Source organism: Apis mellifera, linkage group LG8, assembly GCF_003254395.2.
Source record: "Apis mellifera strain DH4 linkage group LG8, Amel_HAv3.1, whole genome shotgun sequence".
Lineage (NCBI taxonomy): Eukaryota > Metazoa > Arthropoda > Insecta > Hymenoptera > Apidae > Apis > Apis mellifera.
The window spans coordinates 10,922,587-10,939,228 of record NC_037645.1 but is presented as its reverse complement, the minus strand read 5'-3'; the positions used below and the strand labels follow the sequence as shown (position 1 = coordinate 10,939,228).

The following is a 16,642-nucleotide window of genomic DNA, read 5'->3' as shown; positions in this document are numbered from 1 at the left end:
TAGAGGGAACTATCGATCAATTTTGTTGATATATGATTATACAGGGTGTTTGATATATTTATAGAAATTTTGTAGAATCTTCTTTCCTTTTAATGTTAATAAGAATTCAATAATATATTATTATAATATTAATATATTGAGTAGTTGAGTAGTTTTGGAGGATTGATTCGAAATAAAGCACTCTTTCTTTTAAATTGTTTATAATTTAACGAATAAACTTTATTAATCGATGTTTTTCAGTATCAATTTTTGTTTCCGCTCGATTTTTCCAAAAATATTTTCCACAAATGTATCGATGTATACTTTATACATTTTACTGAAACGAATCTTTCTTTTTGGAAAAAAAATAAAATTTACCTAAGAAACTGACAATTATCCCGATTATTATTCTTATATCTTTCTTCCAATTTAAAATTAATAATATTCGAGAATTTCCTCGCAATTTTTTCTCTTTTCAATTACACATTATCACTTTAAACAGATTCAATGAATAATTGTCAAAAAAACGTACATTCGTTTCTCGAATTACGATTCTTCTTCAACGAACGAGATTCGAGGTTGGTCGAGCAGAAAGGTTCGAGAACAAGATCGAAACAAAACAGAGACACTGAATTCGATTGGGGCGAGAGGGGCGTACAAGCGTACCCCCCTCGATTGATTTCCAGACGCGGTTGGAAATCAGTTTCGCCCGCCACCGCTTCCGGTTTCCACGGATCCAGATTACAAAAGCGGAACTTCTCTTGCTGTTTGCGCTGTTCGCTCCCGCCACTTTGGGCCACTTTGTGGAATTAAAAATGCTCCTCGTATTTTTTCCACCTCCCCCACTCTTTTTCTTTTCTTTTTCTCTCGATACAGGGAAATTCGCGGATCGGGGAAACACGAGAACGAGTTGTTGTAGCAAAAAATGGAGGGGGTGGAAGAAAAATTGAATCGAAGGGAAAAATAAGATAAGATTATTCGATGAATCATTTATTCCTTCATTGCTCGTATTCCTGTCCTTTACTTTCTCAATCAATTTCGATCAAAAGCTTTGATTGCAATATGATTAAAATCTCAAACAATTAAAACCAAAGAAAAAAAAATCTATCGATTCGATTTACAGAACTGTAAAAATTTTCTTAGACGTTTATATAAATTTTATAAATATTGTATAATTTGAAAGTTTTAAAAGAAGATTTTTTTTTAATTTGAAAGATATTCAGAAAAGGAGAAGAAGAATAGATATAAAAGTGTATAAAGAATAATCGAATTTTTATTTTCCTCCTTGCCAAATTTTGACAGATTGTTATTATCAATTTCGCGAGAACGAGCGACATTTATCGTGGAATAATATAAACGATAAACTGGCCATTGTTGAGACGTTATTTATCGATACACCTGTAAAAATTGGAAAGGAAGGAGAAGGGGAAGTATTCTCGCGAAATAATTTCATCGTGTTTCAAGATTCGTGGTCCATTGGGGGATGCGCCCTACCTTCCCTCTCTACCATCCACTGTCATATTTTATATTTTCCCTTCCATTTCCCTTTTGTTCTCCCTCCTCCGCCCCCCTTTCGCGTTTTTTTTCCATTCTCTTTTTATTTCTATTACCCGCGCCCACTTCCCCCCCGTTTTTTTTTTATTATTTCTTCTCACCGGTAACTTTCGACAGTGAAATATCACTTTTAATTCTACAAAAAAGCAGTCGTTTTTATTTTCGTGCTCAGCGAAAATAAGAGAAACCTGCGACAGTGAGGGACCGCGTCTCGAAGCCGCGGCCGCGATTAATATTCCGTTCGATCTGTCAATTAGGAGGATATCCGCCATCGTTGGTCCTCCAAGTGAGAACAAGTCGAACCGAATTCCTCTCTCTTTCTTTCTTTCTCTCCCTCTCAAGATAGATAGATAGATAGAGAGATAGAGATAGAGATAGAGATAGAAATAGAGATAGATAGATAGATAAATAGAGAGCTAGATAGATAAATAGATAGAGATAGAGATAGAGATAGAGCTAGAGATAGAGCTAGATAGATAGATAAATAGAGAGCTAGATAGATAAATAGATAGAGATAGAGATAGAGATAGAGATAGAGATAGAGAGAGAGAGAGAGAGAGAGAGAGAGAGAGAGATAGAAAGATAGAGAGATAGAGATAGAGATAGAGAGATAGATAGATAGATAGATAGATAGATATATAATAAATATAATATATATATATATATATATATATATATAGAGAGAGAGAGAGAGAGAGAGAGAGAGAGAGAAATAGAGAGATAGAGATAGAGAATTAGTGATAGTGATAGAGAGATAGAGAGATAGAGATAGAAATAGAGAGATAGAGAGATAGAGGTAGAGAATTAGTGATAGAGATATATATATATATATATATATAAAATTAATATTAATATTATATAATATATATATTTATTATATTAATTAATATTTATTAATTATATTTATATTAATTAATATATATATAATAAATATAATATTATATAATATTAATATTAATTTTTATTATAAATATAATATAATAATTTAATATAATAATTAAAATTTATATTAATATATAATATTAATATAATATTATATATATACATATATAAAGAGAGAGAGAGAGAGGAAAATTTTCGTTCTCCTGGACGATCGAGATGGAAATCTTCTTCGAGGCGAGAAAAGAAGGGACGAAAATGGCGGCGAAGGCACACAAGAGTGTGGTGACGAGTGTTAATAAAAGTGATTGGTAATTGAACTTACTAATGAACGTCGTGTACGGCGTCGAGTGGGAGTTGAACGTACTCGAGTTGCACACGTCGTCGGGTTGCTGGCTCCATTCCGACAGTTGCATCTCTATTATGTGGCTGTCCCTTCTATGGAACATCAGGCACACGTAGCCGTTGGTGCTGGAAAGGAAAAGGAAAAGTGAAGAGAGAAGCTTCGTTCAAAGCCTCGTTTCAAATTCGTTTTTCCAAAAACTAATTCTCCCCTTTATCATCTCCTCCTTATCATCGCGCATCCATCCGCAAAAAAAAAAAGATTAAGAAAAAATAATAAATTTTGGCCGAATTATAAACGAACGAACGGAAATTATCTTTATTCTTTCCGGAGAGATTCTTATTCCTCTGGAAGGGAGTGAAATTTACCAACTTGTGAGAGGAGATTAAAAAACGAGAGAAAAAGAGAGTGAGAGAGAGAGAGAGAAAAACTCTTGCCACGCGCAATACCGTGGTAATAAAATTACACAGGTTAATACAACCTTTGGGGGCCACGAAACCGAGGAGGGTGGGGCTGTGGGGGGTTGTTTCATGAAAACGAGACACGTCTAATAATCGAGCCAGTAAGCCGTAAAAGCTGGCAATGGTCGACAAAGGGGAGTAAGACGGAAGAGAGAGACAGAGAGAGAGAGAGAAAAAGAGAGAAGGAGGAGGAGGAAAAGAAGAGAATGGCCAAGGGTGGATGTTGGCCCGGACTGGAAGGAGTGGAAAACAAGGGTAAAGGGATCTTAAATCTTCGGTGGCTGGGATTAAGATTTTATTTTATCAGGACGTTTCTTAACGGGGCCGCGTTAACTTTGAGCGTAATCCCTTTACGACTCTATCCTCCCCTGCCTTCCACGAAAACGAAAATTGTGAAATCTGTGCTAAGTTCATAACAAATAAATGTGCGTCTCACTCGATCGTTGAATTCATCTTGTCTTTTTCTTCTTCGTTCGAATACGAATTTTATCTGAATCGTTGATTGTTTGTTTAAAGATTTAATAGTTTAAAGATTTAACAGTTGATTAGGGATTGATTTGGTCAATCAAGCAGCAATATTTTTATAAATATTTATCGTTAAGACTGAAGTGTTAAGTAGATTCATGATAATTTTGAAATCTTTATAATTTTCACAGAAAAATAGATATCAGAAACATAAATCTACAGAACGATTAAGCCAAGATGCGAGTTTTAATAGCATAGCAGTAACATAAAAAAGATATCACGTATATCATTTTTATAATGAAACGAAATAAATTGTCGTCACGCGCAAGCACGTTGGCCAATCGAGCTTAATAGCATAGCAGCAATACGATACAGCAACATCAGCTTGCACGTAAGGATATCGTGTATGTATATTATAATAAGATGAAACGAATAAATTGTTGTCACGTGCAATTACTCGAGCAATTGATAGCATCGATCTTAATAGCACAGCAGCAATATGACACATCAATCTACACATGAATATATTTTTTTTATAATAAGAAGAAACGAAATAAATTGTTGTCACGTGCAAGCACCAATCGAGCTTAATAGCATAGCAGCAATACGATACAGCAACATCAGCTTGCATGTAAAAGGATATCATGTATGTATATTATAATAAGATGAAACGAATAAATTGTTATCACGTGCAATTACTCGGGCAATTGATAGCATCGATCTTGATAGCACAGCAGCAACATCAATCTACATATAAAAGATACATCTTTTTATAACAAAATGAAACGAATAAATTGTTGTCGCGTGCAAGCAATCGAATTTAATAGCAGCAATACGATACAGCAACATCAACCTACATATAAAGATATTATAAATATTTTTTTTTATAATAAAACGAAATTGTCATCACGTGCAAACACTTGAATTTAATAGCAGCAATATATACAGCAATATCAATCTACATATAATATAAACATTATAAATATATATATTATATAATTAAAATATATATATTATGAAGATATTATAAATATTTTTTTTTATAATAAAATGAAATTGTCGTCACGTGCAAGCACTCGAATTTAATAGCAGCAATAGGATACAGCAACATTAATCTACATATAATATAAATATTATAAATATATACATTATATAATTAAAATATATATATATATATATTATAAAGATATTATAAATATTTTTTTTTATAATAAAACGAATAAATTGTCGTCACTTGTACAAGCACTCGAGCAATTGAATTTAATAGCAACAGTATAATACAGCAACATCAGTCTAATTATTGTCAACTATTCGAGCAATCGATAGCATCGATTTTAATAGTATAGCAACAATATAATATAGCAAAATCAATCTACAAATATAAAGATATATTTTTTTATAATAAAATGAAACGAATAAATTGTTGTCACGTACAAGCAATGGAATTTAATAGCAGCAATATGATACAACAGCAACATCAACCTATATATAAAGATATTATAAATATTTTTTTTTTATAATAAAACTAATAAATTGTTGTCACGTGCAAGCACTTGAATAATTGAACTTAATAGCATAGCAACAATATAACAATACAGAACAACATCAATCTATACATAAAGATATATTTTTTTATAATAAGAAACGAATTAAATTATTGTCAAGTATTCAGATACTCGAGCAATTGAATTTAATATAACAATATAACATAGCAACATCAATCTATATATAAAGATATATATTTTTATAATAAAATAATCGATAGCATCGATCTTAATAGCAACAATATAAGAGCAAAATCAATCTAGCAGCAATATGACACAGCAACCTACATATAAAGATATTATAAATATTTTTTTATAATAAAACGAATAAATTGTCATATACAAACACTTGAGCAATTGAACTTAATAGCAACAATATAACACAGCAACATCAGTCTACATATAAAGATATATATTTTTATAATAAGATGAAACGAATTAAATTATTGTCAAGTATTCAGACAATCGATAGCATCGATCTTAATAATATAGCAACAATATAACATAGCAAAATCAATCTACACATAAAGATATATATTTTTATAATAAGATGAAACAAATTAAATTATTGTCAAGTATTCAAGCAATCGATAGCATTGATTTTAATAATATAGCAGCAATAAGAGACAGAAACTATCAATCTACATATATATTGATATATATGTATATGATAATATATACATATATATATATATATATATATATATATATATATTTTTATAATAAAATGAAACGAATTAAAACTTCTTGCAACTCGGTTAAACCTTGTTTAAATAAATTGTTTAAATAGACGCACTTGATCGATTAATACTGATACCGAATGAATCACCGATCAATTGCTATCGAATTTACCAAGAACTCTAGATGAGATGCAAATCTTTTTCAGCCGTCGAATCACCATCGAGGAGTAAAGAATAACTATCGGCCCAACTATTTTCAACAAAAACTTGCCTCGAAACAATTCCCCCCCCCCCCTCCGCTTCTTTTCATTCAAACGCGTTCTTCACTTTGTTATCGTGGGGGAGGGGCGCTCTCAATGTCCAGAGTAAATGCATTCCCCCTTACGGCGCCGTGAAAACGGACGATAAAGCGGCGCGTATCGGTTCGTGAGAACGGCGCCTCGCCGATCATGGAACATGGATTCCCTCCGTCTTTATAACCGCGCGCCCGCGTTCTTACGGATTATTGTTATGGCGACAGATCGGTTGTTTCCATAAATTGGGGAACGAGGAATTCGAACGATGACCCGTTGATTTCTTCCCGCCTTTTCATTCTTCTCTCGGCTCACTATTCCTTCGTTCGTTTTCCTATCCGGCGGGAAAATGGGAGGAAATTTTCCGAATTTTCCCAAAAAATTTGGCAGAATAGAGTGACACAGAGTTTTTTTTTATACATCCTGGCTCGGATGCGACGATGGATTCGTGAATAAATTCGATTTATTCAAGATATCAAAAAGCATAGGTAAAGGAAAATAATATAATATATGGATGAGAATAAGTTTTCAAACTTTATCTATTTATTTATTATCTATCTCATCGAGTCTTTTGTTTATTGAAATATCTTTCTTTTTTCTTTTCTCTTGAAAATATTCTTCTATCGTGACAAGTATTTAACAAGTTTAAGTGTTGGATTATTTTTACGTTTCGCAATTTTTGAAATGATTATCGAATTTTTCGAAGGAAAATTTCTTCTCTCTCGAATAAAACGTAAACACGATAGCGAGAGAGAGAGAGAGAGAGAAGGGCAATTTAATTAATCGAGTTGCCAAGACGGCCATTTACATTCCAGCTTTCTAGAGTGTATCCAGCCAGGACTCGAGGAGGACTCGGTGTTACCGCTCCCCGGGGTGCAATGGCGGCTTCTTACGGGGTTTGTGTACATTTTCAAGCCTCTTCTCGAGGAGAAAGCATAAATGTAATGGGATATAATCCTATTCCCCCCCATCTTTTCACACTGTCCGCCACGTTGCGCCTTTCTCTCGGGATTTTCGATAATATTTGATCTCGAAAAAGGGAAGAATCATTAAGGGGAAATACCATACCGATAATAATAACTTTCACGTGAATTTTCAGGTCACAGAAATTTCTCACGATCTAAAAAGACGTCGTTTCGTTTCATTTTTCAAGTGTAATTTCGAGGATAATTTTTTATTTTAAAAAAGGAGGAAGATTTGTCTCGAAATTTTCTCAAACGATTTTCGATAAAACTTTCAGCCTCGATTAATTAATTATCTCGATTATGATTTAGAGCATCTAATTAACAATAATTAATAATCCACTGATACTCTCGATAATTTCTTATCTTCATTTCAATTTGATGGTATCAAAGAATCGAAAAATTCAGGAGAGAAGATATCTGGAAGATTTTTTTTAAAAATCGTGAAATCGATAATTGTGAAATCTTTATTATATTTCGTTCGAATCTGTGGAGAATTAACAACACACCGTGTATCTCGTGCGATACTTTTTTTTTTTTGGAGCAATTCTTCCCAACAACTCGTAAACAACACGATTCCAACAATGTTCTCGCAAGAGGCTCGTAAAAAAAGGGACTAAAAAAAAAAAAAAAAAAAAAAAAAGAAGAAGAAAGGAAAAGAAACGGGGCGAATTCAATCGAAAAACGTCAGCCAAAAATGAAATAAAATTCCTGTTCCCCGGCCACATATTGTCCTCGTTCCTCATACCTTTAAGGAGGTTACCAGATGCAGAAAATCGTCGGTGGTTCTTCCCCGTGGCATCCTCCAGTTTTCAATCTAATTTATGTCTGGTCGTTAGACGATTCAATGAAAGGAGCACGCTTATGCGGCCAATTTGACGTGCACCCTTTCCACCTGAGGGCCTCAGACGACCAGATCGTTCCATCTGTTCCCTCCCTCGCAATCCCCGTATCTTTTCTCCACCTGCTCTCCTCCTCCTCCTTGTCTCCTCTCCTCCCGGAACTTCTGCGATTTTTCTTTCCTCTCTTGAAGGAGTAATCTTTTCCCTCTTCCTCTTATTTATGCAAATTTTATACCGTGGAATTTATGTTCAGTGTCATTTATATTCTTTAATCTGGTAATTATTTACGAAAAATGTAACTCCATCTTGATCTTCGACTTTTCAATACACGTTCTTTCTCTTCTTTCTTTAAGATCGTTTTTATTTTGAAAAATTATTATTCATTTATATTATATATGTCTTGAGATTATGTTGATAAACTTTATTAATAAACGACAAATGCCAACAATATATGTATAAAAAGAAAAATTGTTAAGATCGAAAGTTGATATAAATATTAAAAAAAAAAAATAAAAAGAATCGAATGAATCGAAACGTTCTTCATCTTAGACATTCGACGTCCATTCAGACCAGAGAGAGAGAGAGAGAGAGAGAGAAGAAAAGGATTTCTTCTGCAACAGCCATTTACAACACCGTATTCTTTTTTATCTCTTTCCATCCTCCACACTTTTATATTCATTGTCCAGATGGTCTACGTCTACCGATACACGAATGCCTTTCCTCTTCCGAGCTGTGGTTAACTATCTTCGTGACGAAGACGCATCAGACGTTGCGCCGTTAAGTGTGCGTCTGTGTCTATTTGTGTGTGTGTGTATAGCGTGGCGCACGCGATATCCGGCGGATGTTGCGGTCGCAACCGCAGCCACAGGCCCGCTGATCGCAGCCTTCGATGCGGTAACAAACGAGGGCGGGACAAGGAGAAGATAAGTGGAAATCGAGGAGAGAGACGATTCTGGGCTAGATTGTTGGGATACCGATGGCCAACGAATTGGAATTTTATTCCCCCGGTGTTCTGGGATGGTAATTCCCCGGAGATGGGGGATGAGTAAGAATTTTCTTCCCTGATTCGAAGGTTAGGTTATCCCTTTTTGAGCTTTTTTGTATCTTTAATTTCGAAAGAGTTTGTTTACTTTGTCTCTATTCGTCAAGTAAAAAAAAAAAAAAAAAAAAAAAAAAAAAAAAGATGTAAGAGAAGGATTGATAAAGAAGATTTAAAATTCGTATTTTCATTTCGTAGAGCTTAAAAATCTGACGAAATGCCTCGTAGTTTTTCCTTGAACTTTAAGATTTTTGAGATATAGCACGTATGCATGTTTTTGGTGAGCAGAGCCATCTGATAGTAAATATTAAGAAATAATAATTTTCTAATTATTCTTTTCAATTTCACTTTACAATTTTAATGATAAAATGTAAACGATAAATAATTTTTTCAAAAGATCGACAAAGTTTGAAATTCGTACGAATTTTCATTTTGTATATTTTTCTTTAAAATCTGACGAGATGATCATAGTTTCTTTGAACTTTAAGATTTTTGAGATATAGCGTATGCATGTTTTTGATGAGCAGAGCCATCTGACAGTAAATGTTAAGAAATAATAATTTTCTAATCATTCTTTTCGCACTTTACAATTTCAATGATAAAATATAAACGATAAATAATTTTTTTAAAAGATCGTTGTTACAAAGTTTGAAATTCGTACGAATTTTCATTTTGTATATTTTTCTTTAAAATCTGACGAGATGACTCGTAGTTTCCTTGAACTTTAAGATTTTTAAGATATAGCACGTATGCATGTTTTTGATGAGCAGAGCTATCTGACAGTAAATGTTAAAAGATAATAATTTTCTAATCATTATTTTTGCACTCTACAATGATAAAATATAAACGATAAATAATTTTTTCAAAAGATCGATAAAGTTTGAAATTCGTACGAATTTTTATTTTGTATATTTTTCTTTAAAATCTGACGAGATGCCTCGTAGTTTCCTTAAACTTTAAGATATATATCTTTAAGATATAGCATGTATGAATATTTTTGGTGAGCAGAGATTGCAAGCGCCATCTGACGGTAAATGTTAAGAAATAACAATTTTCTAATCATTCTTTTCGCACTCTATAATTTCAATGATAAAATGTAAACGATAAATAATTTTTTCAAAAGATCGACAAAGTTTGAAATTCGTACGAATTTTCATTTTGTATATTTTTCTTTAAAATCTGACGAGATGACTCGTAGTTTCCTTAAACTTTAAGATATATATCTTTAAGATATAGTATGTATGAATGTTTTTGGTGAGCAGAGGTTGCAAACGCCATCTGACGCTAAATGTTAAGAAACAATAATTTTCTAATCATTCTTTTCGCACTCTACAATGTCAATAATAAATGATAACTCGTAGATAATTGAATTGCGAGAAGGCCTTGAATGATCTTTCAAAGTTCTTGTTCTTTTTCGAGATCGATCGATCAGTCAACGTATTTATTTTTCACAAATCTCTCCGTAACATATTTACGCGCTTCCAATCGCCTCTAATCTCTTTTCTCTCGTGCCCATGCTTGTTATCATTATTCCCTGCTGAGTCGAGTTTTTGCTCGCTACTGCCCTCTCGCGAGATTTATTTCGTTGCTCGCAATTAGTTGCCGAGCCTTGCCTGAAAATGCATCGCGACGCCACCGCGGTTCGTCCTCGTGATTTAACAAACCGCGTTCCCAACGATATTTGGCCGCACTTAAACCGAAATTTATGGCATAGTTGCTTGTCGAAACGGAAACACGGTCAAGGCGGTGATAAAGAAAAAAAAAAATGAAATTACCGCAACATGACGTAACGGAGAGATTGACGATAGGAAATTCGTTTAGCAACTATCGATAAAAACGATTCGTTCTAAAATTTGATTTATTTTACGTTCAACTGCGATGCAAGGACTTGGACTATTCGTTTTGAGGTTATATAAAATGTTTCAGGAATGAAGAATACGAAGAGTACGAAGAATTCATGGATTGTTTCGGATTGTTAATTTTTTAACGTTCGAAAAAAGATATAATTTATGTTTAAAAGTAATTCTTTTTCGAAAATATAGCTATAGATTTATCCAAAAAAATTAAATTCTTCTAAAAGTAGTATACCAAACCTACGAATACAAAGTTTATAACCTCTCTTCAAAATTTATTCAAGAGACAAAGTTTCAAAGTAAAATCGCTATCTTTTACATCCTCCTCCCCTCAAAAAAACGCAATAATCGAACTTACTCCTAGCCTATTTCCACAAAAATTTATATACACAATCTCTCATAATCTCTCAGAAAAGAAACCATTTCTCTTTCGTATCCAAAAACGCAACAAGTGACATCCTACAGGTTGTTCCAAAAGAGAGAGAGAGAGAGAGAAAAAAAATAAACCCCCTCCAACCCCCAATCCTAAAATCGGTGCTAAAACACGGAGTTAAAAGTAAATAGACCGAAAAATAGCGTGGACGAAACCATACATCGGCCATAAACGGCACGTTTCGCCGATGATTTGAGCGTGAACCTGTGCTTGCACAGTTCAAGAGGAGGTGCTTCCGGTGCTCGCCTTGATCCTCCTCCTCCTCCTCCTCTTCCTCTTCCTCTTCCCTCTCCTCCTCCTCCCCCGGTCAACGAGCAATTTTCCGGCCGGTTGACCGTGGAAACTTCCAAGCCAAGTCGATCTCTGTCGACGGGAAGAGGACACGCTTGTTTACCTCTCCTCCTCCTCTCTTCCCCCTCCTCCCACCGCTTCGTACATACGCTCGCTCTCCTTAATCCTGTTCGAGTAGACGAGAGAAGGGAAGGAGAAGGGGGAGTGGACGTGTCTTTCGTATATTACCGACCAACTACGTGACTCGAATCTTTCGGGGGGGAGGGGGGGAGCAAATTTCGAAGGTGGTTAGGTGTCTCGAGAAGAGGAGGAGAAGGGAGAGAGGGAGACAAGGCACGTGGCAGCGTTTAGTGAAATCGTCGATTCTTTGAACGTCAAAGGTGGAGAAGAGGGGGGATTCGGGGAGAGAAGCGTGTTTGCGTTGGATTACGCGAGGTGGATGGGTGGGAGTAGCGAGTGTTTGTTTTCGGTGGCTCTCGGAATACGGTCGAGCGATCGTTTTGAAGGAAGATTGAAATCTTATTTAATTTTGCGGTTTACGTAGTTGGGGGGAAGGGATGGGTGGAGGAGTGGATGGAGCAATTATTGGGAGAAATCGATGATGGGAAACGATGTTTGAAAGCAATTCAATCCTCGCGAGTTTTTTTCGCAATTTCATTGATTTTACATACAATTTTCTCACCGTGGCTCGTGTTTTTTTGTTTTTTAAATTTAAAATCCAGTTGTTTTCAAGATGTATCTTGAGAATGTATCTTTGAAGAAATGCGATCGGCATATTTTTTTTTTTTTCTAAGGGAATGAAAATATGTAAATGAATTTTTTGAAATTGACGTTTGAGGAGAAAGGATGATTTTAAACACTTTTCGTCGCGTAGAATTCTGAAAGAATCAATTTGCAAGTTGGGACAATTAATCTTAAATCTTAAATTTCGATTATTTTTCTTAATTGGATATCTCTTGGTCGCACGAATTGTCTAACATTCTGACAATCTTTCAGATATTCCTTGAAATGAACTACTAATGTCAGGAAGGATTAAAGATCATTTTTATCATCGATTTATCGATCAGATCTCTAAGAGTGCACAATTCAGAAGAATACTAATCTCAATTGCGTTTATAATAAAATAAAAATTTCGAAAATAATAAAATTTTAAATGAAATTAAATCTATAAACTCATTCCCCTCCCATTCTATTCTTTACTTTAAGAGAAATAAATCGGGATATCCTTATAACCGATGCCCCCCATTTTTGTCCATTATTGTATTCGGCCAATAGTTTTTCAATCTCACGTGGAACCGGTGCTGCAACTAAAAACAAGGATCGCGGGATGGGGAAAAAATTGGACGGCAAATAATAGCAACTCCTCCGCTTGGAGATCGAACACGCGTATCGATATATCGATCGAATTAGACACATATCCACGGTTTCTGTCCAGGAGGTGACGGTAACGAAATTATATATACCGATGCGTTTGTTGATCCGATACAAGAGGACGAATTAAAATGGGAAAAGCAGAGTTGAAAGCTGGCCAAAGCAAAAATTTAAACTTGCGCGCTTGCAACTTCTCAACTCAAAGCCTCGAAGAAAATTTACGCGATATTAAAAATGGCTTCTATTTATATTTTCGAAAAGAATCGTTCCTTCGAGATTATAAAATATGTTTTTCTCAGAAATTTTGGATAAAAGAATAAAAATTGGATGATAATAAGTCGATTTCAGATTCTAATTTGAACAAAAGTGATTAGAAATACGATGATCGGACGGAAGGTGAGCTTGGTCTGTTGAATTTTTACTGCTGGGATCCCGTACGTTGGGCGCCAAAAAAAAATTTCAATTGCAATTGCGACGAAACAAAAAGGAAAAAAAAAAAAAAATGACGTAAAAAAGGGGTACAACATGTGTCACGCACACGTGTTTCCATCGAAATGGTTTTGCCAACAATCGCACGTAAATGCATCTGCAACCCCCCGGCCAACAATCGATTCTCTTCGATTCCCATTTATCCGTTCTTTAAAAAAAAAAAAAAAAAATAATAATAAAACTAGCTTTTTCCAACCAAAACACACGGTCAGAAATTGTCTTATTTTCGTTTCGAAACGAAGAATCTATGTTATACACGAACGAAAATAGAGATCTGATTTCTCGTTTGTCAATAATAATTAACGACGAAATGGACGAATTAATAATCGGTCAGGTTGTCAAAAATATTCTTTCGAGAACGTTTATGTCACGTAAAAAGTATACCTTCACATCTTTTAGTTTTTAGGTTTTATATTTTATAATTGATTTTCATATTTGTTATATAAACATATTATTTATATTTATTTTGGATCACAAGACGACTCGAAAGAGAGGTCAAAAGCGTCGTAAGAACATCATACACTCGTTCCACTTCTCTCGTCAAATCGCACGAATTAACGCTTGCTCGATTCTCGAATCGTCTATACTTTCTTTCTTTTTTCATTTCGTGGATCTCGCCGGTTCATCGAATCAAAAATAAGCAACCGGATTTCGCATCGATCGCCCCGTAAATACCTACCTTTTTGTCGACCGAATTAAACACAAGCCGCCTGCGCATGTATAAAAGTGCACACAAGAGCCTGTACCTCGCTTTTTTAAGCATAATCGAGCATGTGTCCGATGCAAACACGCGATTTTCCGCGGGATTTCCTCTTTTTCACTTTGTTTCACTTCGATATATATATATATATAAAACTATAGGAGATTTTATTCTTTTTACCACGATCGTTCCTCGTTATTTTTTTCTCCTCTCCTTTTCCCTCTCATAGAGGTATATATATATATATATATACCTTTGCGGCTTTGTAGCCTCGCGTTCGAAGTATCCGTTATAACGGCGATTCTGCAAGTGGCGTTCATCGATTTATGGAATTCGTCCGCGAAGCCTGGGCGCAAGATGTTTTTTCGTGGCGCGAGTGACAGGGAGGGGGAGAAGAAGAGGAGGGGAGAATAATGCACGGTTGGCGACACCGTCGCGCGTCTCGTTTCGGAGATAAATGTTCGGAAGAAAATGGCGGGATCCGTATTGCGACTAACCTCCTCGGTTTTATACAGAGAAGAAGTGTGTGACAACTTGGCTCCAATAGAGGATGTATCTTAATGTTATTTTGTGTATATGCATCAGTTTGCTTCCCGTTTCTTAGAAAAATATCGATTTTTAATAATTTCATTCCACTTTGTGACTTTATATAGCTCGAGTTTTTTGAGGTTATGAATATTCGAAGGGATATTCGAGGATTAAAGACGTACGAATTTAAATGGTCGATGATTAATTCTGAAAGTTAATTCTGAAAACTGGTGGCGAATATTCAGACTCAATTGAGGATCCCGTGAGGGAACGTCGAAGAACGATACTTTCCTAAAGTATTGAGAACGAAATATAAGTATATATATTCTTACGTTTCACTACTCTTTAGCTACCAATAATTGTTTATATATAGTAGAATAAAAAAATTCAAATATAGTATAGAATTTTTTAGAATTGTTGACAACCATTATTAAGAAATCGACGAGTGACATACTTGTTATTTCCAATTACTAATTACAAGTCAAATTACAAGTAAATCCTCTAAGAAATTTCACGCGTGAACGCTATAATTATTCTTTCGAAAAGTAAACAAAACACCAAGGGCAGAGGAGGGGAAGGCAAAATTCTATGGAAATTCTCCAAGGGCCAACTCCGCAATATCCTCTCGGTACAAGGCACACGGGATGGGAAACACGGGAATTTATCCACGATATTGAGAGTAATTGTACGTAAACAATCATATTCTTTCCTCACGAGAAAGAGAGAGATAGAGAGAGGGAAGGAGAAAAAGAGTTTCCTCCGTCACCTTACCCACGCCGCAAATCCCACGGAATTCTTTCATTACAACAAATGAATTACCTGTCACCAACTTCGCCACGATTGCAAATTTCTCAAAGGGATTTATTATCGCGGTTTCCGCCGCTTTCCGCTGTTCCTTTTTATTATTCCGTGTATGCGGCCTTAATGGCTCCCCAAGAGAGAGAGAGAGAGAGAGAGAGAGAGAGAGAGAGAAGAGCGAAGAATGGGAGGAATAGGATAGGTGGCGCTTCTCATTGTGCTGTATACACAGGAATCAGCCTGTGTGTGTATATATATGTGTGTATATATGTATGTGTGTGTGTGTCTCCCTCCAGGCAATGACGTAAAATACAGCGCGATCGTAAAAGCATTTGAAAGAAACTCTCGCGATTATCTGTTTACTCGTCGACCGTTTCCTATCTTTATTCTCTTGCAACCCTCTCCCTCTCCCTCTCCCTCTTCCTCCTTTTTCTTTTTTTTATCGCCGGTGTTTGGACCCCGGTAGCAAGAAATACGTCGCGCTTTTGACGATTCGCCCTTTGCGACCAGTTTCAGTTTCAGCTTTTGAAGGTTTTCAAGGTTAACTCGCCGGCAATGGATTCACCCCTTTGCGTCGTTTTTCTTCTCTCTTTTTTTTCATTGTTTTTTCCCCCTCCCCCACCAGAGGGGAAACTTTCTCTCACCCAGTCGACGAAGCTGTTCTACAATTTTTCCTCTATCTTTTTCTCCCTGTTTCCTCCCCTATTCACAAGAATAGAATAAGATATTATATTTCATATTGAGTTTCGTGCGCATCTTATAAAAGGATAAATCTTATGGATCGAACATTTTATTCGACGATTATTCCCTCCAGCGTGGAAATTAATATTAATAAAAATAAGAATTGAGGAAAGAGAGAGGAAATGACGAAGCCTTGATTCTCATACGCTCATATTCCTTCTATCATTGGAATGAAAGAAGATGGTGGGAATTTAAGAAAGGGAGAAATGTTGAAAAATGTACGAGCAAGTGTGTCGAGGTTACTCGAGGCGAAACATTGCGTTTATCCTCGATTGTTGTCTGGAGGCGGAACCGGAAGTCGGGTAGCTACGGTACAACGTGGAAAGCGGGCCTCCCTTCCTCAGAAATAGATTCCCCCCTCTCTCTCTCTCTCTCTCTCTCTCTCTTTTTCTCTCTT

The 16,642-nt window shown here is 35.4% G+C and overlaps 1 protein-coding gene across 4 annotated transcripts in view; it reads right to left on the bottom strand.

Annotated features, from left to right (window-relative positions):
- LOC100577283 overlaps positions 1 to 16,642 on the bottom strand; it is a 400,113-nt gene that overhangs the window by 12,090 nt on the left and 371,381 nt on the right. For all 4 annotated transcript variants that reach the window (XM_026442341.1, XM_026442340.1, XM_016913393.2 and 1 more), the window contains one exon: positions 2,738 to 2,883. In XM_026442341.1, coding sequence (XP_026298126.1) covers positions 2,738 to 2,883 — 146 coding nt within the window. The remainder of the gene's footprint in view (positions 1 to 2,737; positions 2,884 to 16,642) is intronic.